The 24,117-nt window shown below is 39.9% G+C and overlaps 1 protein-coding gene across 1 annotated transcript; it reads left to right on the forward strand.

Moving 5' to 3' along the window:
* The first annotated feature begins 4,657 nt into the window (after positions 1-4,657).
* On the forward strand, positions 4,658-23,187 carry smad1 (SMAD family member 1). Its single transcript, XM_044347203.1, has 7 exons — positions 4,658-4,764; positions 13,227-13,801; positions 17,083-17,346; positions 17,449-17,565; positions 19,794-20,015; positions 20,256-20,512; positions 21,547-23,187. The coding sequence occupies exons 2-7, from the start codon at positions 13,402-13,404 to the stop codon at positions 21,688-21,690; spliced, it is 1,404 nt and encodes a 467-aa protein (XP_044203138.1). The 5' UTR covers positions 4,658-4,764; positions 13,227-13,401; the 3' UTR covers positions 21,691-23,187.
* The last annotated feature ends 930 nt before the right edge of the window (positions 23,188-24,117 follow it).

Genomic DNA, 24,117 nt, shown 5'->3' on the forward strand with positions numbered 1-24,117 from the left:
TATGTAAATAAGAGGAAAAGAAATCAGTTGCTGATTTGGGATTATGATTAAAAGGAAAATGGTGGCACATTAGAAGCTGATTAATGGTGCATTGCTCTGTTGTTATGAACCATGCTGATGATAATTCAATCATGGCAAATGCTGACTAGACTCAATTAGAGTAGATTAATGGTTTACACACTTGGGTCCAATGAGGTTTGAATATAACCTTTCTTTCTTCACAATCCTTTTCCTACAAAATGTGTTGCATTTTTTATAGTTACCACAGTGCAGTGACCATTTATGATCTCTTGCAGGTTGGAATCCAGGGTGCAAAATTAACTTTTTTGTCTACTAAATGGCTGGGGAATGTTCAAATTTTAGCAGCCACTCAATAGATTACCATTGTTTTTTTGGCTGGTGAGTGAAGCAAATTTACCCGCCACGACTTGCATATTTTACCAGCATTTGGCTGGTGGTTGGTGCTAATTTTGTACCCTGTTTGAATCCCATGAAAACTTTCAGTAGTGTCCAGCTAAGGCAGATGCAATGCATATATGCATGGCGTGGGAAAAGGTTCATGTTGCCAAGCTGCAGCTGGGACATACACTGCACCTTGAAGCCCCAAAGTTCAGATAAATGGATGAAAAGCTAAAGTCTGCCACATTCTTGTAATATGTTTACACTCAGTTGCAGTTTATTTAGTACACTAAGTTAAACCTAATATAGTCTAATACAACAGACCTACAATAAATCCTGTTTATTTACCTATATGACGTTTATAATGTTCTATTCTAGTATAGGTCACTTATTATTTAGTTTAAGAAAGGTGTTAATTCAACTTTACGGTAATTTTGGAGGCTGTAGTTCATGGTGCTGTTGAACTGACATTTTATCAGTTTGATACATTGATATATTATTTATATAAATGAAGGTAGACTAAATATTAGAAACACATCTCAGTACTGGCAACTGGGTGCAGTGTGTATCATCTTATGCAATGAAACAGGAAATCCTATATTTGTGATGAACTTTTTTTAGATCCTGAGAGTCATGATAACTCCCTCTGCTATACTATTAGTTACTGCTATGCTTCAGACACTCATGAAGTGACATGTTCATCCACTAGTGAGTGTGTTAGACAGCAGAGAGATGGGAGGGATCTGACCCCTCTGTTGGCCTTTTCTCTTCTCCATCAGTGGTTGATGTCCCACTGTGTGATGGCTCAACAATGGGGATTGTCATCTGATAGCATCCACATTGACTTCTTACCACTACAGAGCAAGACCAATGTAAGGATAGGAAACAACAGCAACTTCTCTGTGTCTGTTCAATGTATGTATGAGCACATTATTTGTGTTTGCCAGTTATATTTCACTTTACCAGGAAAGCAATATTAATTTTAGCATGAATCATCAAAATGGGATATAGCCATTGCAAATACATCAAATAATTTGTGTAAAATTTAATTTGCTTCCTGTTAGACATTTCAGAAATCCATGTATTTGCTTTGTGCCTGTTTTATGCGGCACATAGAGAAGATGGCTGACACTCTTCATCCGTGTAATCAAATTTACAAGCAAATGTTTGAGCATCTGTGTGGCCTTGACGCTACCTCTTCCAGTGGCTCCCAAATCAGGGTCTATGAGACGGTGAGGGTTTGCGGGATCCACAGCAAAATGGGAAAAAATTTAATGAGGCTTTTATTACACTTTATACAGCAAAATGCAAGAAGGTAAGGATGACTGTTTGTGGTCTTCACGGTTCAGTATTTTGCACAAGATCTCAGTTTAAGTTCTTTTAAGCAAAATATCCCTTATAAAAAACAGTGGTGGAGGACATATTCAGATCCTTTAATTAAGTAAAAAATAGCAATACAGCTGTGTAAAGATACCCCATTACAAATACAAGTCTTTCATTCACAATTTTACTTGAGTATGAAAGTATTAACAGCAAAATATAGTTAAGTATCAGAAGTAAGAGTAATCTAACTAGATGGCTTCTTTCAGTGTTATATGTATTATTGTATAACTGGATTATCATCACTGATGCATTAACACAAAGGCAGCATTTTACTGTTGCAGCTGGTCAAAGAAGAATAAATAAATCACTCTACAACAGTGCATCATATTTTATAAGCTGAGCATATATTTTGTATGTAAAATCTTGATGTGCAAAGTCACTAGAGTAGCTGTAAAATAAATATAGTTGAGTAAAAGGTACAATATTTCCCTCTGAAGTGGTGTATAATGTACTAAAGCTGGGCCTTAGCTACCATTGAGGACACAGACGTCATGTCTTTGGTCATATTTTTTGGGACTTTGGGGGTTTTAATGAATTTAGGGGTTTACATTCTGCAGTTGTGAATCGGGTTTTTGGGGAGTTATTTAGTTTTTAGGCAAAAGAACTAAATAAATTAAATCAAATTCAAAGGACTTTAGTATAAATTACATAGCCTACCTGGCAGTGTAGATAAGGTTTAAACAACATTTAATTGTAATGTATGGAAATACAATTCACAGTAGTGAGGTACAGTAGCTTTAATTACCGCAAAAAATGTACAAAGTTGGTGCAGATAAAAATTTCTTCTGTGTGTAGGGTAGTCTTTGGGGAACTAAAACTCATGACCTCAGCATTACTTAAATTCTGGCTACAGCACTGGTATAAATTAACTCAAGTTAAGTACTTTAAATTGTACTGAAGTACTTGAGTATTTCAGTGAATCCTTTTTACTTTTCATCAATAATGGAAAATAGCCTACTGTTACAGTTCCCCAATGTACAGTACAGTTTACCAATGTTGAAACCAGTGGATGCTGCAGATATCAGTAAAACTATCTTTATTAGTAATTAAGATAATATTACAGCTTTAATACACTGTTATTATGAGATAAAACTGTCATTAAGCCTGATAAGACTCTGTATAAACTCAGTAGGTCTACAAATGTCTGTGGTCTAATGAATGTGTATTGAATCCTTATTATGAAAAAGTTTAGACGCGCTTTCCTTCTATTCCTACTCATCAGCATCATCACCACCATCATCATCATCATCACCGCCCCTCCCTCCTCCTCCTCCTCGCACTGTTTTTTTTTTTTATTCACGTGCAGCTCGCTCCCGCCTCACTCAGACATTCTGTCGCCAGCGCCGTGACGTCACCTGCGCCGGGAGCCTCCTCCGCTCTGAACGGTTTCCCTCCGCGTGTCCTCGGGATAATCTAGTCCCCCTCACCGCGGCAACCCTGAACTTGACTAATGAACTCGCAAAATGCTGCAAAACGGTTTATTGTGTTTTGTATCTCACCAGTAGAGATTTTTTAAAAAAAAAAGAGTTCTTTGAATTGATCCGACGTGTCTTTGTCTATGCAATTACAGTTTGACCGAGCTAATTTCTGTAATATTCACCATGAGGATTTAATGCCTGTCCTGCTCAATTAATATGAGTATTTTATTGTACCTAGAGGCCCTATGGTATTTTAACTTGCATAATGTTTTGAGTGGAAATCTATTTTCACCTTAAAAACTGACATTAGTTTCCCAATTTTAGTTATCAATCTTGTGATTTCCTTTTTGCAACAGATAATTCACTTCTTCATCTCTGTTTTGATCAGATAAAATATAACTTCCTCATCACAAAGTAGCCTATCTTGAATTTCTCTTAAGTGTGCTTCACAATATTTCTCATGTACATGGGTGGTCTGATTTAGCTCACTTCTGAGGAAATGACACTTTGTGTCCTCTGCTGCTGCCCTGCCTGAGGGCTATTTTCATGCATTAGCATGCAATATTAATGAGATGGTTTGAAGAACTGTCAAAGTTTCACTTTTGACATTGCACAATTACGCCCTTATACCCACCAGAGAAAAAGTGTACATCAGGTCTGAGCTGATTGTGTGTGTGTGTGTGTATATTGTCTTGAGGTGAGATGTTGGGATGATGGCATGTATAAGCATGCTCTCCTGCTTATCCTGCTCTTTGACACTTTTGTTCCCCTGACAACATAAATAGTGCTTATCACATAACAATCAAAGCAAGAGTGGAACTGAGAGGCAGGCTTAACACAGTGCAGTTCAGAAGTTCACAATCAGATAAAACCACAGACTTGCCTGTCAAAACTTTTGCAAGAACTGCTTTGAGAGCAAGTGAATGTTTCTACAGCGGCCATGTACAGTAGAATTGAGTAGCTTTATAGCTTGTAAGTATTTTGAAAGGAAAGTCCAGTAATCAAGGTCTCCTCTTAGCAGCCCCCATTTAAGATTTTTTTTTTTGATGATACTGGGAGATTACCAGGGTGAAACATTTGATCAAAAAAGTTCTTGAGATTACTTCATTGTGCAATAATACATAAAAACGCAACCTCTAAAACCTGCCCCACATTTTGCTGGTATGTTCTGGGAGCCTCATGTTGAGAAAGATTCCCCTCTCTGCATTCTTTCTCTCTAAAATGCATCAACCAGACAACATTTCACCCCCTTCAACAGGCAACAAACTCTGACATCTGAAAAGAAACTCTCAGCTGGTGAGGACCTCTTCTATTTTAGCGAGAAAACCGCATTGTTTTACAGTTACATAATCCATTTCCACACAGTGACTGAAGATGTTAGATGTGTAAAAAGTAGGTCTTGTTATTGTCGGGGGCTGCATCCCGCGGCGTGATACTGGCGCTCAGCGGAGGGTGAGACGGCCCCGCGACTCACTGACGCCAGGCCGAGCAGACCCAAGACAGGCAGGGAGAGCACACGCAGGAGGAGACACAGAAAGAGAGAGCTGCAGTGAAAGAAAAAAAGGTACTGTAAACTTTTCAGGTTTTCAACCCTTTCAAAACGCTAAATGGAAAGTTTCTTTATCTGTAAATTCACTCTTTGTAGTGTGCACGAGCTCCGTTTGCAGAGAAGTAGACCCCAACGGTTCTCAACTCAACAGTGTCAGTTGGCAGTTTCAAACTTTTTTTTTCCTCTTTTACTCACAGTATCAGACTGAAATTGCAAATTCAGCCACATTTTAGACACAAGTTCTCTTTTAAATTGAATATTTGGGGTGTTTTTTAAAAATAACTATAGTAATGTGCAATAATGTAGGCTATCTTACTGTGTATTACAGAAAAACTGCCAGTTTCCATAGTAACATTGTTTAAGTGCTGCATTTACGCGTTAAAAAACACCACTAATTTGGGTGAAATCACTCATTAGCAGCTATCAGTATAAGCACTTGTAAGTATAAACTTTATAGTGACTTTTCAGCAGGAAATAAAGGTTATCCTGCTGTAATTCAACACATGGTATAGGCCTTTTTGGTTTATTAGGCTACAAGATGTAGATTAATAAGTGGTATTTTGGTGTAATACCCCTTTTCTTCATAACTGATCCATTGTTTTGTCTTTAAAATGTCAGGAAATTGTGAAAAAGATGTCCAGTTTACTATCACATGTGAGCTGCAAATCTTCATATTTAAGAAGCTGGGACAAGGTAATGCTAGGACTTCATGCTCAAAAATGACTTAAATGATTAATCATTACCAAAATTTGCAGATTAGTTTCCCGTGCATCCACTAATCGATGAACTGACTAGTTATTTCAGCTCTTCAGCTCTTTCAGATCATATTTTTATGTCACTAGATCAGTGGATAATGTATGCAGTGTAGTACAGCACGCTGGTTACAAATCCTCACATGCCATCCTTTTACCAAAATGACATTTTTAGCTTTTCATTATCTTATAGTCTTCTGGCTGATGCAGACTTAAATGCAGCTATTTCAGCTACACCGGTGTGCTCCACATGTGTGCTGTGTGTGGTTTTAGTTATATCAATGTGTTTATGAATTTGTGTGTGTTTGAGTGTGTGAGACAGGGAGAAAGAAAGAGAAAGAGAGAGGGAGAGAGTGAGACCTACAGCAGCTAAGGCTAGATCTCCTGACATTATTGAAGATGACATATCAGATTACCCAAAGGACAGGAATTTGTCCTTGTCCATGATTTACCTCAATTGTTTTATCATCTTGCTTTCTCGGGGTGTGCAGCTTTAAATTCTGTTTGGAAATTAAACAAATGGTTTTTGCAGGATTGAAATGGCTGGGTTAGTTTTGCTTCAGGGTGAAGCCTCTTTAATAAATTGTAATGCAGATATGCCAGATGCTTTTATCAGGTTCATACCCTTCTTTATACTTACAAAACACTGCATTTACATGTATTTGCCTCCACATACCTAACATATCGAACATTACAGTGTTATTACTATCTATCTATCTATCTATCTATGATCATGGCAAAGGCAAAAAACTGCTAAACTACAAGGTGTAAATATAGGTTAGCTGCATTCCTGTATCCAGAGAGTCAGTCACAACAGTAGTGAGCAACGTCAAAACCCTCCCGTGTGTCTGTACGGCCTGGACAACATACCCTGCCATGTGTCGGGGTGAAGTGTCCACCCTAACACAACACTAACCCAACACTGAGTGCCAAGCATGGTTGAGATAGCTGCTTGAACCCCCATGTGTTTGCTAGTTATGTCTGCAGTCATGTGTGGACTGGTGTGTCTGGGACACAAAGAATCTGATCCCAGTTCAGCCCTTTAAAGTCATCGCTTGTGCCCTAAAGTGTAGGACAATGCTCACCACAATTTGGTGGCAGGAGGTTTTTCTGGTGTTTTCTGTGTCGTGCTCGGGAGTAGTGTGATGGCTGGATTACACTCACTTGTATGCAAGTGTCATCTTTTCCAGGTCAGAGCTGTGTGTGTGCGTGTGTGTTTGTGAGGAAAACTGACCCTGATGAGTTTAAGGAGCCTCTCAGGTCAATGCCATGTCTAGTCACTAAGGGCAGCCCCTCATGTCTGAGAGTGTAGTTATTTCAAGCATTGCTCTTAGACTGTTGTATATTGACATTTGCTTGCCACTAGGGCTGGGTATTTAGCTAAGCACTTTTCTGGCTTTACTGCCTGAAACGTGTCCTAAGTAGAGTCCAGTGGATACATATTCCTGGCTGATATTATTGGTCAATATAAGCTTATTGTATATATACTATCACTGTTAACAAGAAATGCAGTACAGAAAATCCAAACATATGTATGTTTGAGATAGTTTAGAACCAGTGTCGCTAATACAAGTTTGTCCACCAGAGAGCACTGACAACTTCATTTTTTAAACTGTAAAACGCCTCATTTAGAACATAAAGTACATTGGTCAAAATGCTGTTAATTAATTAATACAAATTTAAGGGATTCTCATCAAAATTTGGCTCTTCTCTTGTATGTAGGACAGAGTACAAAAAACTGTCAGTTACTGAAAGCTGGTGTTGGATGTCTGGTGTGATTTATTGTCATGTTTACGTGTTCTATATATCGTATAGTTCTTGACTAATTGACTAATTTTAGCCTTTTTAATTCAGGCAAAGTGCTTGTGATTAGACAACATTTGAGGCCTATTTTGTTTAATTAAAAAAAAAATTCAAACAATGACCATTCCTAACGCCCACTTGTTTGTACACCTGCCAAGAGATTTCAGCACATTGCAACATGAGAAATTATAAACAAATAGGCAAAACATAAGCAAATGAAGAAATATCTTCACTACTCATGCATCCTTTAGAAAAAAAAACAAAACGTAGCAAATAAATAAGACACAAGTAAATTAAGAAACTCATTCACCAGGTTGACAAAATATCGTATCCTAAAAAAACACACTGCAAATACAGAAAACACAATCAAACACTGAAATGCTACAAGTTGTACAGAGGGGGACATTGAAAATCGTTTTAAAAAGTTGACCATTTGCCAATAATGTTCGAAAATGAGCTAACAAAATGTGTTCTTCATTTGCCTCTGTTTTCTGATTTTTGCAGTGATTTGACCTCTCTGAGCCTCCGTAGGTTTGGATGAAACAAGCATCAATCGTTTGCCTCAAATCATATTGCTACAGATGCCACTCTGAGGGTGCTTTGAGACAACAAGTCTCAAAGCTGCAGTGCTATGATTTGTATTTGTGTAAAAGCATATATTGCATCCTCATAGTGCCACTATTTACTCAGTTAAGACCCTTGAAGGCACTTAATCCGAGAAGTGCTCTGTGAAGAGACAAGATACACAGCATGAGCGTTCTCCGTTTCTTTCTCAAAAACACCCACTCTGTCTTAGATCTCTGGCTTTGCCGTCACTCTCACTTTCCTCCTCTCTTTTTCTCTCGGCATCATTTCCCTCTCTCCATCCCTTTTCCTCTTTATCTATCACTCTCTCTCTTCCTGCACTCCTCTGTTTATAGCCAGTGACTCCATTGAGCGGGGGCTAATGGAGGCCCCATCCAGGACCCTGCTGATAAATAATGTAGCTTCTTTATAATGCCCTGTCCCCAGGGAGGGTCCAGAGAGCATCATTACTGCCTCCTCATCCTACACAGCCCAGGCCTAAATTGATTAACAGACACTGGAGCGGTGCAAAATGATCCATGGGGCTAGTGTAGTGGCTAACAGCTCGCACCAGGTGGTTCAAACCCTCCGCCTGTCAGTGTCGCATGATCCCACTCTGTGCTCCCATTAGCCTCAGTCTCTGTCCGGTGGGCTAACTGATGGGCATAACAAGCTACCGCTAACACAATAGCGAGAGAGCATTGCTCGGACTCGGCTGTAGGGAATGTCAGAGTGGTTTTTATGGGGCTGTTGTGTAAATGATGGTGTGTGTTTCAGTTTTTATAGGGAGGAGAGCAGCGGCCGAGGCCACTGCAGGCATCTATGTGACTCTTCATTGACTGTGTGAGACATGGGTGATGAGGCTCAGCGGTTGATGTCTACATATAGATAATTGAACTCACAGTGTCTTCTAATCAGTGAAGAAATTGTCAGTAGGAATCAATTAGTGACCAGTGGAGACACAATCCTTTTGTCTAATGGAAAAGTGCTACAAGCTTGTTGGGAGTGTTTTCCAATATCTTTCAAACGAACAATGATGGGCCAGAATTTTGAATAAATGGTTTTCATTTTGTGGTTTTAATTAGTCCTTAATGGATTCATTGTTATCAAGCAAAAATGCCCAATATTCTGTGTTTTTAGCCTCTCAATTGTGACTATTCCGACATTTTATAGACAAAAACAATGAAGTGATTAATCAAGAAAATAATCTGCAGATTAATCGAATGAAAATGATCATCAGTTGTAGCCCTATAACATTTTAAAAGTGTGTCTTTTTATCTTAAATGACAAACAAGTTTTGTTGAAAAACTTGTTTATGTTTGTTAAACAACAAAAGATGTGATAATCCATTGATTGTTGAAGTCATTTAAAGTCTGTTTTATATCACTGTAAATGGAACATCTTTAGGTTTTGGACTACTGCTTCAACAAAACAAGTAATTTGAAGACATCATTTTGGGCTTCAGGAAATTGTGATTGACATTTTTCAGTACTTTCTGGCATTTTGTGGATGCGAAAATAGTTGATAGATGAATCATTAATTAAATAGAGTTCAGTTTCTGCCCTAATTTGATCAGATCTGAGATAAATATATTGTTTTCAGAATAGGTTTTGATGTGATAGCTCTGGAATATTTCAGATAATCTTTTGGAAAGTTGTAGCAGAAAACATTATGGCAAACGTCCTAGTCTATACATAGGTATAGGAAGAGGGAGGCACAATGGTGTCTTTATATTTTGACTGCGTCCCAGACAACACTAAACTAGCATTGTCCAACACAGAGAACCAACACAAAGCCATATCAGGCCCTTTAAGCATGCAGTCAGGCCAGCAGACAGATATTACTAACTGTAAGAGTTGGAAATGTCTGAGAGATATGGTCTCCAACTGCAGCAGAATGACAGCAGAGGATTGTGAAGCTTGCTCCAGATGTTACAGCGCAGTACTTTCTGGAATCTTCCATCTGAAATGGATTAAAGGTTGTCTTTCTGCAGCTAGTCCTGAACTTGTGCTGATAGTGCTGGCTGTCACTGAGAGGCCATCAAAGCAGCTCTGTGGCTGGATGTGGATCAAAAAGACTCCCCTGCATGTCTGGGTGGTGACCCTGCTACCAAGATGTTATTGCTGTTTTTGCCTTTTGAACTTTATGTTGTATTGTTATTTTCCGTGCTCAGCTCTTAAGCACATATTATGCTCTCTGTGAAGATGTGCTGAGTCCGTTTTACATCAGACACAGACAAGGTCATAATGTAGAGCGATACATCAGCTTTCGCAGATGTCCAAATAACAACAATAAAAAGAATACTTTGTATATGAAGTTTGAGTCAACAATCCAATGATCCAGCAATTGTCTTGGCACAGACTGAAATGTTTGCGTAGCTGTCACATTTCAAAAGCTGACATTTAATTTCAGGTCAGATATGTAATGTTGTTTAAAGCTGAAGTTATTATTATATCAAATAGCCAATCTACACAAAATTAATCTGCATCTGTTGATCATTTTTATACATTTGTACCTCAGCTCTTTCTGAGTTACTGTTCTCTAACACTCAATTCTCTTGCTTCGCTTGTAAGTTGTTTTGGATGAAAGTGTCTGCCAAATCACAAAATGTAAATGTAAAATAATTGATAAACTGTCATTTTTCAAGCAAAAATGACAAGAATGTCTATGTCCCAGCTTCTCAAATGTGAGGATTTGCTTTTTTTTCTCGTTTTAGTAAAAAAAATATATTTGGACTGTTGGTTGGACAATTCAAGCAATTTGAATATGTCCCTTTGGGCTCTTGATGGCCATTTTTCATTATTGTGTGATGTTGTTTCTTTGTATCTTTGTTGTATAGATCAAACTATGAGTCAATGAATTGAGAAAATAATCACCAGATTAATTGAAAATGAAAAAAAATCGTTAGTTGAAGCCATAATCTGGTTTACTTTTACTCTGTGATGATATAGTTCCTGGTTTGAATAAAACTTTGCAAATGTATGCTATTGAATTTAGGTCTTGTATGACTGGTTTCTAAGGTTTTTAATGATATTTAACAGTGAAAACATTTGGAGGCTTCTTGGTATCTGTACCAAAACTCAGCTACCATATCTGCACTAATATTGAACATTTTTAAATAAAACCCAGCCCTGATACTTTGTACATAAATTTAGAGGCAACATCACAGAAATATGGCTAAACAGGTTAGAACAGATTCTTCATCCATGACATTTTTGACCCATGCTCCTCCACTCCTAACAGTTTCGCTGCAAAGAAAGGAGTGTTCATGGGGTAGAGAGAACAAGAAAGGAAGATAAAAGTCAGGGGTGGGAAGTTTAGGAAACTCCCTTTTTTCCTTTCCCACCCTGCACCTGTGGAAAAACCTGCAGGTCTCAGCAAAAGGAAGTGATGTTGCTGCTGTGCTAGTGATGACAGATATGAAGACATAACTACACAGCGTGTTTCCTGTCTCTCTGATGGCGGAGAATAGGACTCTTAATGTGGTAGCAGGGTGTGATATCGTAGTGAGGTCTTGAGATATGTTTGCCTTTGATCTTACACACACAAACACACTCACATAGACACACCCTAGTTTGCCCGTATGTCCCCTCTCTCTTGTGTTAGAAGTTCAACGTCACTTTTTAGATGAGCCAATGTGATTCAGGGGCCAAGCTAAGTATAGGTGCAAGTTGCCGCTTTCCTGTCAGTGTTGTTGGCAATAGTAAGTGACCAGGGCCTCCACAACACACACACACACACACACGTTGTAAACAGCACCTGTTCTCATCAAACTTCCCTGCCTGTTTGTCAGTATGATGTAGCCTACACATGCAGTAGCCGACAAAGATAGAAATCGCTATTCATCCCTTAATCTGAAGGGCCAAGAATAACTCCTGAGCAGTCTTAATGATGTATTTGTTCTTGCTCGTAGGAAATCCAATATACTGCAGGCTTTACTGTCAGAGAGTGATGCATCCTCATCTGTGAGTCAGTAGGGATGAAAAGGTGGTGGATTTCTGACATGCCGTTTATTTGATTCTGGCCTTGCATCTGCACATTTATGCGCTGCCAAAGCTCAACCATAACTACGTTTTTATCTCCCTAATTGCATTCAGGAAAACTTGAAAAGAAGATAGAACTAGGAGAGCTCAATGCCCTGTTGTTTTCCCTTTTAAAAGCTAGAATGTGTGCACCTCCTGGCTACTGAATTGCTCCTGTGGGACCCGAGTGAATGGGCACATTTATCCTGGGGTCCACACACGCACTTCCTTTTTATTGTCCCGAATGTTGCCAGATTCCTGCCCCAAACCAGTGTTTGTTGGTTAGTAGTGTTGAAGCTTTGTAGAACATTTGCCTCAGCAGGCCACTCATTAAAAGTCTCCTTCTTCTGAAAACTGAAAGACGGGCTTTTCAAATCTCACGTGTATTCAGAGCTGTCAGAAAAACTCTTTTTCTGCTTTAACTGCTTCCAACACATGTAAGAGAACAACGAGGAGAATTTTAAAATCTCTTCCTCTTTTCGTTCTGTAGTTGACTCGGTTAAAATAAGGAGTTGGTGATATGGATAAAATATCATGGTATATGTAACTCAATATTGCAATATCAATTGTTGTGGCTTAGATAGTGGAGCGGGTGTCCATTGATTGCAGGGCTGGTGGTTTGATCCCCAGCTCCCCCCTGTCCATTTGTCAAAGTGTCCTTGGGCAAGATGCTGAACCCCAAATTGCTCACAATGGTCAGGCCAGCGCCTTACATGACAACTCTGCTGCCATTGGTGTGTGAGTATGTGTGTCAGTGGATAAATGAGAGGCAAATAGTGAAGTGCTTTGTCTCTTAAGGTATATAAGCAATTGTCACATTAATCAATGATAAAAATAATATTAAGAAGTAGCTGATGGATTGATAGAGCTGCAATAGAGCTGTTAAAATGTCTGCAAAGTGAATCAGGTGTTTAACATGTACGCCAAATTCCTCAACAGTCTTCCCTATAGACTGTGTAGGCTGCATGCTGTATATGAAGTCCTTTGCTGTAAATGACATTAGTAAGTGGTGGTAATTTGACAAGCCATATGGACAGGAAGCTATCTGGAGAATGTGTGGTTTGGGCTGACATTCACAGGTGGGCGTCCGTTATGACTCCTCTGCCAGTTTCTTAGAAGCCATAGCAGACATAGCCATGACAGTTATGACGGTGACATCATTAGCCCCCCGAATCGTCACTCCGGGTGAGACATCGCTGCTCATAAAGCAAAGGAGGTTAGGAAGAAGTTAATGTACTCAGCAGCGAGCCAGACTGATGTGCAGAAGTTTGTTTGAAATCTCTGATGGAAGACATTTTTATTGTTAGAAGCTAATCTACTTCTTCTTTTCTTCTAGCAAAAGACCTGATCTGACGTGCTGGAAGCTGAGGAATAACTGAAACTCCTAAAAAGACAAACAAACATTCAAATAATATTTCACCCTTTGTCCTCTTAAAACTGGACTGTCCTCCACCTGCTACTCTAACTTCTTTTGAACTGAAAGGAGAGGGGAGGAGGGCGGCTTGTCCATCATGAACGTCACCTCACTCTTCTCCTTCACCAGCCCAGCGGTGAAACGGCTGCTGGGCTGGAAGCAGGGAGACGAGGAAGAGAAATGGGCGGAAAAGGCAGTGGATGCTCTGGTTAAGAAACTGAAAAAGAAGAAGGGAGCCATGGAGGAACTGGAGAGGGCTCTCAGCTGCCCAGGTCAGCCCAGTAACTGTGTGACAATCCCCCGCTCTCTGGACGGACGGCTGCAGGTGTCCCACAGGAAAGGTCTGCCGCATGTCATTTATTGTCGGGTGTGGCGCTGGCCTGACCTGCAGTCCCACCATGAGCTGAAGGCCCTGGAGTGCTGCGAGTACCCGTTTGGCTCCAAACAGAAGGATGTGTGTATCAACCCCTACCACTACAAACGTGTGGACAGTCCAGGTGAGTGATATGTTCCTGATATAATTAACGGTGCACCAATCCGGCGCGCTGGATCGTATTCTCTAATAATAGTAACTGTTGATACCCCAAGTTGAGGTATCAGAATCAGTATCGGAAAAGAAAAAGTTGGATTGGTGCAGCCCTAGGAATTATGACACAGATGCTGAAACGGTGTAAAATTAAATTCTGCAGACGGAATCTCTGAATTGGTGGCTTAGTGGTTAAGAAACATACCATGTACGGTGATTGTACCTAGTTTGATTCCAGCAGGCATATTTTCCCTTTTAAAACATGCCAAAAAAAACTGAACTGAAACTTATATTTCAATGACTTTCTGCTAAAAAAAGACTATTAGTCCTTCCCTGAAATCCCTGTCTTTTCCTTTCTGGTAATTTCTTCTGCACACGGTCAGTTACTCTACTCCTCCATCTCTTATCTTGCTGTTGTCTGTCTGTTTAAAACGAAAAGCAACACCACCACATACATTTCATTCACGAGATTTATTTGAGAAATTTGACCTTACCAGGAGAGGATGTTAAATCCAGGGTCAAGAGATTTTAGCGTACTGCTTCCCGTAGTGTAGATGCAAGACAAATCAAACACTATTTGGCCTCTTACTAAACAGAAAATGAGGGTCAGCTGACAAGATAGAAACAGCTGTGTGCCGGGTGCTAGAGTAAAGGGCTAAGTGTGTGTGTGTGTGTGTGTGTGTAGAGCAGGAAATTCCATCCGGGGAGAATGAGGGCTTTGTTTTGGGCATGCTCTGTACTGCTGGATTTTTTTTTAACATTTATGCACACATTTACCACACTCAGACACACACACACTCTCACATTTGCACGCACGTTACGAAAACGAGGATACACACACACAGACACACAAACCCATGACCACACGCACAGTTTCTCTGGAACAGGAAGCCAGTCACCCACACACAATGGGAGGAAAGAGTTGTTGCCTGCCTTGCACACTTTTTGTTTTAGCAGCGGGTGGAAGACTGAAGGCTGAGGTGATTCAACCCCAGAGCACCTGTCTATCCATGCTACCCCCCTGCACTTCTCCTCTAACCCCACACACACACACAAACCACACATCCTGTCAATCTCCCTTGACTATTCTACCAAACACCACAGCTGTCCGCCTGCTCTACATATAACCTTTGAAATAAACTGCTACATTGATGCATTGGCCCGCTGCAGCACACATGGGCTACCTGCAGGAACACTGACAGCGGCGTGGGCCCCATCTAAAATTTCAGCACAAGCTTTATTTATCTGGGCAGGTATTTATAGACACAAGTGGAGCGTATCTCTGTGGTTTGTATGTACTGCACCTGAATAGCCCTCACATCAGCCAGGATATTTACCCCAAGTGATGAATTCCTCAAGATTGGCTCGCCTCAAAATCTGAGAGTCTGGGCCAAATACTGCTGGCTAAGACCAACAGGCTGGAAGCTGACATTTGGAAAATGCAGGGACATCTGCGCCCTGAACGTAGAATGATGGAGAGTGCCAGAAAGAGATTTCTGTATTATACTACAATTAAAGAACTCAGTACTTATTGAGTTTGTGTCTTTATGTTTGCATGCGTGTGTGTAATTGTGATTGTCTAGTGGTGAAAAGATTTGTTTTATAAACAAAGATGAATATGTAAATTTCTTTATTAAAACCCAATTGGAAAATTGTGGTGTTACATCAGCTAAGTTACATAACCCCTGAAATAATAAGAAAAAGACAGTCAAGGAAATATGTAAGAAACAAAATACAATAAAACCCATCAGTAATTAACTTAAATACTGCACATTTAAACATGTTTTTTGAGCTGTACACTTGTCTGTGCTTTGATGAAACACATTAATGCTGGTGTTAATATTGACATTGACACCAAATTTATAAAAATCGGCGTTTCATTGGTTGAAAATGGTTCAACCTGTCATCTACTATTTAAAATCAGCCTTGAAAAGGCGGGGCCAATGCTGACATAGAATGGACCATTTGGGAGTTCATGAAACTTATTCTCTGCATCATGAAAATTATATGAACAGTAGAAAGTTAACAGTCACCTCCCCCAGCCCCCACCCAGTGTGAGTCTGTGAAACAGTGCAGCCCGTCCACGCCCGTTTTCAAATATATGCTGATTGAGACAGTTTTAGTTTCAGCAGCCAACAGCAGCACTGCCCTGCTGGAGGAAATCTCTCCGTCTTCTAAAACTGTCTTCATGTGAAAATAAACCAAGTTAAACACAGACAGCACTGTTTGTCTTTCTCTCACTATCATTATTATTATTATTATTATTATTATTATTATTATCATCATAATCATTCTTCTCTGGCCAGTGGATGTCATTGAGCAACTCCTGCCCTCTTGCCTCACACATCCACGCCCCACTCCCCCCTTCTCACGGGGGAGACACAATATACAGTGATAATGGCACATATTTTAATAATAATGGTGACAGCGACACTACATGAGCATGGGTAACAAGGGTAACTTGGCTAAATTGGCGGGCATAAATCCATGAGCCTGCTACCCGCAAGCTACAGCGAAGTGGTGCACTGCCAAAACATTTCGGGTGGAACTCAAGCACTAGAATTTATATTGTTGCACATGTCAGAGTGAGTGGATTATTAAACTATTTTGACTGTAATTGTTTGAATCAAGGAGCATACCGAAGCGAGGAAAGTCGCGTACCAAACCAAACATCCTTTACCGAACGGTTCGGGATGAACCGTTACACCCCTAACAATGATAGTGCTACATTAATACACGGCACATTAGTGCAAGTCATGAAACAAAAAATCAAATCGAATATCTGTCGATTTTGTATTGTTGGATAGACCAAAGAAAAGCAATCAGAGGTTGTCACCTTGGACCCTGGCAAATTATGATGGGCATTCTTCATTATTTTCTGACATTATATAGACTAAAGGGTTATTTGATTAGTTAAAACATAAATACAGATCAATCAATAATGAAAATAATTGTATAATTGTGTTTTCAGAATTTTGGAGTTAGCAGTATTACCTGCATTCAGGCTGACCTCTAGAGATTCAAAGATAAAGTCAACACAGTCAATATCATCTATGGGGTCAAACAATATGATATGATTTTTAAAAGCCTGATACTTTTTCCTTTACTAACTGTTACAAGAATATGAAACTGAAAAAAGCATGAAATTATTCGTGAAGTACAGTTTTATTTGACTAAAAGGATTGGTTGGAGAGTTTCTGAGGCATTGAAGCGCTTTCTGTTTTAACCATTTTTGTCTGTCTTTGTCCTCAGTGCTGCCCCCTGTGTTGGTACCAAGGAACAGTGAGTTTAATGCCAAGCATACGATGTTGCCTCGCTTCCGCAATCCTCTACAACAGAATGAGCCGCACATGCCACAGAATGCCACCTTCCCAGAATCCTTTCCTCAGGCCAACACAATGCCTTTCCCCAATTCGCCGGGAAACAGCTACCCAAACTCGCCGGGAAGCGGCAGCAACGTCACCTTCCCTCATTCACCATCCAGCTCCGAGCCCAGCAGTCCATTCCAGATGCCAGGTAAGATCTGTAGTTATTATCTTCCACTTCCCTCCTCTTCCTCCATACTGAACTACAACAATTAATTTCTCTGCTGTTTGTTCTGCCTCCTCCCTGATGCAGAGACTCCCCCTCCTGCCTACATGCCCCCAGAGGAGCAGATGACTCAAGATTGCCCCCAGCCAATGGACACCAACCTCATGGCACCACCCTTGCCCTTAGAGAGTAACAACCGGGCAGGTAACCATGGCAGTAACTATCTCAAATACACAAATGTCCTTGTGTTCACAGTGATATCATCCACATAAAGCTGTCTGCACCTGCTCTCCTTGATCTGCAGGTGCAAATTTCTGGGAAACCTTGTTGTTTTTAAAGTTTTATTCTCTCCTGTGGTCAAACTCCAAATTCATGAAAATAAAAACCTCAGTTGCGTTTGTATACCATGTCCTGACAGATAAAACCTGAACAGTGTGCTAGTTTACAGTGAGGCTCTGTGGGTGTGAGCGCAGGGGAAGCTCAAAGCCTCAGCAAATTAAGCCAGGCCTCAGAACAGTTTTATGAGGCCTATAAAAGCCAGGGCTTATGTCATCTCTGCTGGTGGTAATGACTTGAAACTCGTTAACGATAAGATTCACTAATTACCTCCAACTTTCAGATCTGAAATGTGGTGCAATAATTGCTGCTATCTCGACTCTGTGGTTTTGCTTTTATTGTACTAGACAGACACATCTGAACCCTGCATTCATGAATTCGTAATAGACCCTAAAATGGACATGTACTAGATTCAAGGGCCATCCGATTTAAAGGGAAATTCCGTAATTCTTGTAGTGTTAGCCATATATTCTATCAGTAATAATAAGAATGCAGTCACCAAGTTATTTTCTGAGAACTTGGAACAGCATCACTAAAAGTCTGGTTGAGTAAGGTTTCAAACAAAAGCCCAAATTAGCCAAACATATTTCCAAGAGAAAAGAAACACAAATGGTAAATTTAACTGTCCTTTGTAAGCATCCATCACAGTTTACAGACCTATGCACAGTTTTCATGTGCAGTGAGGGATTGTTTCAAGTGTGCTCACTTTAAAGTTTTATCTCTAGATAAAGTAATTTAGATAAGTGGTTCTAAGCATTGTTTCTTGTGACCCCTTAATAACAAAGCAATGTTTACTTTGGACTCTTCATCACAATGTGCATGTCTGCGTTGCGAGCAGTGCAGTCAAAGAGTGATTTTCCCTCCTCAGAATAATTTTAGAGGCCTTAAAATGTAAACTATTAGTATTATAGTATTTCATAAGAAAATACTGTGAAAACCAACAACTTTGTTTAGAAAAACTGTGTTTTTCCTCAATTTATACTACATCATCACATCATCTTGTGACCCTTTGTTGGGGTCGAGATCCACTGAGTGGGAATGTCTGATTCAGATATTCTAGTTAAACTGTTGGCTTGTTTACAATCTGTCCCATTGCTTGCTTGTATTTTTTTCACTTTAGGTTAGGGTTATACATCATTGTAGCAGTTATTTTGGTGAGCATGAAGTTATAACAGATAGAAACAATGACCTAAACAACAGAAATAAGACCCAAGTTGTAATAAACCAAAATGTTCCTTCAATGGTTAAATTTTCAGGAAAAATAGTAAGAGGCTGCTGTAGGTTACACACCATGCAGATGTTTGCAGTGTAATTATTCTCACTTCACATTGGAATAACAGCTGCCAGAAAGTTTGTTTTCCACCCCTTACACACAAAATATTTGTACTTCTGTATCATCATACACTCAAGGACCAAAAATTGTGCCCACACATGGTGACAGCATTTGCGGGAAGAGCTGTTGAAATGTTTGCTGGAAGTGGGAGTTTGGGGAGTTTTTAATTTCTTTTCCACAAGCTGCATCCTGTACAGAGGAGCTGGTTTCTATTGTAGGCCAGCTCTGGGAAGGGGACAGACAAAACACACCTGCTAGCCAGTGCCACGCTACAGAGGAAGTTCAGGAGAAGTATGCGCTTAGATAAACACGATTTATTCCTCTCTCAGAGAGGGTGAGGCCAGCTGGCACTGCCTCATCCGAGATACCAGGCACACAGGGCATGGCCAGGCACCTTCTATTGACTGTTTGACTGCTCAATAAAGGTTGGCACACAGACCACAGACAGTCTGCATGCTTTGGGATGCATCTGCACCGATTTTGGTCAGCATAAATCTACACAAATTTTGCTAGTGGGTCTTATATGTTTATTCAGATCTCTATTATGGGCTACATGGGACAATTTGGAAGAAATAACTGTCTGGATGAGTAAGATTTATAGCTGTGCCTCTACTGGCATCATTGGCTCCTCTGGCATCAGCTTGTCTGCACAGGAGTCAGCACAGAGGAGTCTTAAATGTGCATTAAATGTGTCTGTGTCTGTCTGTGCATGTACATTGTGCTCAGCTCACTCCTGTGACCTGTTAATGTGTTTCCTGTGCAGATGTGCAGCCTGTGGCCTATGAGGAACCCAAGCACTGGTGCTCTATTGTTTACTACGAGCTCAACAATCGTGTCGGAGAGGCGTTCCAGGCTTCCTCCACCAGCGTGCTCGTTGACGGTTTCACAGATCCCTCCAATAACCGCAACCGATTCTGCCTCGGCCTGCTCTCCAACGTGAACCGCAACTCCACCATTGAGAACACCCGGCGGCACATCGGCAAAGGTGCAGTATGCAAAGCCTGTCAATGTCTGCAATGCACTGACTGTCAACAGACAAGACTAAATCAATTAATGTTGTCAATAGATCTTGGGATTTGGATCTAGAGTAGAACAAAACAATAACAACAAATTGAGTAAACATTTTAGTGTATCGATTTTAGATTGACCACACTAATTTTTTGGGGGGCCTTTGCTTTTGTCATTGAAACTAACCAACGCTTTATCATCTGCTGCTTCTTCTTAGGTGTCCATTTGTATTATGTTGGTGGTGAGGTGTACGCAGAATGTCTGAGTGATAGCAGTATCTTCGTCCAGAGTCGTAACTGTAACTACCACCACGGCTTCCATCCCACAACTGTGTGTAAGATTCCCAGCGGCTGCAGCCTGAAGATTTTCAACAACCAGGAGTTTGCTGAACTGCTGGCCCAGTCTGTTAACCACGGCTTTGAGGCTGTTTATGAGCTCACCAAGATGTGTACCATCCGTATGAGCTTTGTTAAGGTAGGTTTTCAGATTTAAACAAGAGGAAAGAACAGTATTGATTTTTTTGGACTGCCTAATATTGATATATAACTTAGTACACTTGGCATCAACTGACTATGAGTTGAGTTTTACAGTTGAGTCATTTTTAATTCTTAAAATCAACTTCTTTGTTGTTCGGGCTCTCAGCTTGTAGAAATTCAATTATTTTGATTATTAAACACTAGTGAAAATTGGATTTCAAAGATCAGTAACAAAATCTCAATTTTAATCAACATCTGCAGACTGACTATCATGATGCATACAATGAACAGCTCATTTGAGTTTCCTCAAACGTTCCTCTTTTCCCTTTACTACTGGATGCATTTTCTATTTACTATTCTAATCACAAGATTATGTGTTACGATGTAAAGTGCAGCAAACAGTATTTTCTGAGATTAAAATTTACAACTTTTGGATGCTTGAGGATGTAAAAACAGGTTGAAAATACTGTAAGTTTAAACCAATCTGCTCCATTTGAAATGGTATGTTTCCTTAAAATCTCTAAAAACCACACTTCAACACTTGAGTCCCTCAACCTTTAGCACTATGTTGATTGTTGCACCACTTTGTTGTTTCTTATGCACTTGTCTACTTATAGTCGTTTATTACTCTAATAATTGGTCAGCTACTTTGTACTGCGGCTGTTTTTGAGTCACTGTCCTTTAATGCCTTGCTTGTATGTCGCTTTGACTAAAAGCGTTTGCCAAATGACAAAATGTAAAAACAGTCAGTCTTGTCTGTTGTTAGTACCCAACATCAGCTACCACTACTTTGCTGTCTGTAAAAATGTCTTTCTTTTAAAACCCGTTTGACATTCTGAGTTGTTTATAAACATCAGCCTAAACATGGAACATCTTGATACAGAGTCAAGTATTTACATGGACTAAAGTAAAACTTGGTATTAATATTTGTCAGTCCAAATAATAAAAGAATCAACAAACAACAAATCAGGTGAAAGAAAAACATTTGTGTCCCGATTCTTATACTAAGCCATGTTTTTCCATTTGTTCCAGGGCTGGGGAGCAGAGTACCACCGCCAAGATGTGACCAGCACACCCTGCTGGATTGAGATTCACCTGCATGGTCCCCTGCAGTGGTTGGATAAGGTGCTAACCCAGATGGGTTCCCCCCACAACCCTATATCCTCTGTGTCCTAGGCTTCACTGTCCTCAGCCCTGTGGCTGTCCATACCCCAGCATTTTGGTCTAAGTAGCAAGAATAGGGGCTAGCTGGTCCCAGACTGGCTTGTGTTTCAGCCAATCTGCTTTTTCTGGTAACTGATGAGGTTTTGACTGAAACACAAGCTGATCTTGGACCCGTAAGGCTGGGCAGGTTGTTAAATGGATTGGTTTGTTCTCTACTTGAAGGACGTCTGAATTGGGCACATTTACAGACTGGGAGAGGAGTAAGCAAAGTGAGCGTGATGCAACTGGAAGATACTTGATCTTTGTGACCAACTGTAATAATTAGACCATCACACTCATCATGATGCAAGTATCTTGCTCCCACAATTTCTCTTTTTCATTGTTCTATTATTCTGACTCATGGTGACTAGTTTGCATCTAAATATTCCCTCGGAAATCCAGATATACATGTGTAGTTACAATAATTATGGGACATTCCAGGTCACCAAAATTGCAGTCGGCTGCTCTCTACTGTCTGACTGCAATGAAGTTGGCATGAAATGTACTTATGATATGTACAAAGTTAGCAGGGACTTGGAGGATGACCAGTATGACTGAAAAATTTTAATCATCTCCAGATACTTAAATAAGTATGCTGTTTCCTCAAAGTGTTCTTTTTTAAGGTAGAGCTAAATGAATTAAAGCAGTGCAAAGTTACTATAACATCAAAATGAAATCCCATATCACAAATCATGAGAAAATAATACGAGGGAAAAAATTAGGGGGAGTATGAGAGTTTAGGGTGGGGTTTAGTGTGGGGCATGGCACTAAAAGGGCATTTCAGACAAAAAAAGACTAATGTTTAAATGTTGCTCATCTTGTTTTACACTTGTGTTTCAAATGAATTTTAAAGAAAAAAAGACTAGTGTTTAGATATATTCACTACTAGAATATGTGCTGTGCAGTCTGGTTTTGCAAAGCATAGTTTGGTTAGTGTAGTGCTACACATTTAAGACTGGTAGCTGAACACCAAGCAGAGGCAAGTACAAGTGCAGCTTAATTAGTCCCTTACTGTATACACTACAGCGAAATCAAATGTGTCAAGTACGGAGTCACATTGAGGACATAAATATTTCAGTGACTGTGCTTCATTCTCTTACTACATTGACTGAGCAAAACTTGTTAAATGACTGTTATGGGAAGATGTTGAGCATTCAAATTTTAATTGTTGACTGAGAAATCAGTTACTGATGTCCCAATATGATTTTTTTTAATAAAATGCAGATATTGCCATTCAGTTCTTTTATGCTTTGAGCAATCTTACTTGCTATTAAACTGTTATACTCTTTACATTCTTTTTGTATTTTTGAACTTGTTTTCTGTTTTGTTTGTCTGCACTTTCACCTCTTTGTTTTGTTTTGTTTTTCTCCTTTTTTTTCCTGTTTTTGCTCAGTAAAACTCCCAGAAAAGCAGTTTTATTCCATGAATATCAAGTCTCTACTGGAAGATTCAAATAAATTTGTTTCATTACTTGCAACATGTCTGTCTCTTTTATGAACAGTCAGGGCATGTTTGTGTGTGTGCGTGTTAGTGTGTCATTGTGTGTGTGTTTAATTATAGGCCACCCATGCTAAGAAAATATGCTTCATGGCATTGTCAGGGATTTTCAAAAACATCAACCAAACTCTTAGTGTCTGTGTGTGTGTGTGTCTAGAGGAAGACCTTCAATTAGGGAGGCACAACAATTACAAGTGCATCTGAAAGCCAACTGCACTAATGTTAAGCATAATTGCATTTTCCAGTAAATGGCATGAAAATACATGAAATAATGTGTTTTCCCTTGTTTTATGGGACACATTGTGACAGGCCTGGCACAGTTACAACCAGCTTCCAGGAAGCTCCCTTGGAAATCACTGACTGAAATGTGTGTTTATGCGTGCAGGAGTTTCATTTGACTGTACATGACTTGGGTGGCATGGTTGCACGGAGGTTAGTACTGCGGCCTCCCAAGAGTTTGCATGTTTCTCCCAAATTCCACAGACAGGCACGTCAGGTGGACTGGAAATTCAGGATGTCTATGACTTAAGATGTCAGTGAGTGTTCGTCTACCCCGAGTGTTACAGGCCTGCGATGTACTGGCAGTCTATCCAAGCTGTCTCATTGCCCAATGTTCTGTGTATCATAGAAGTGGTTCTAGTATCTATCTGTTCTGTTTCTCTATTTAACTAAATAGCAATAGGTGTATGGAGAAAGTGTATGATATACTTAAGATAAACACTGCCAGTACAAGCAGTATAGAACCAAAGGATCTCTTTCCTTAAAGGGCGGGTTCACAATTTTTCAATTCTGTCTTAAAACAATAGTCTGGTGCCCAAATAAACACTGGTATAAGGTTTTTCCTGCTGTATATCCTTCTTCCTGTTCACACTGGCCATTAACAGCTCTCCTCTTAATGTGTTT

This window comes from Thunnus albacares, chromosome 3 (genome assembly GCF_914725855.1).
Source record: "Thunnus albacares chromosome 3, fThuAlb1.1, whole genome shotgun sequence".
In the NCBI taxonomy this organism is placed as follows: Eukaryota; Metazoa; Chordata; class Actinopteri; order Scombriformes; family Scombridae; genus Thunnus; species Thunnus albacares.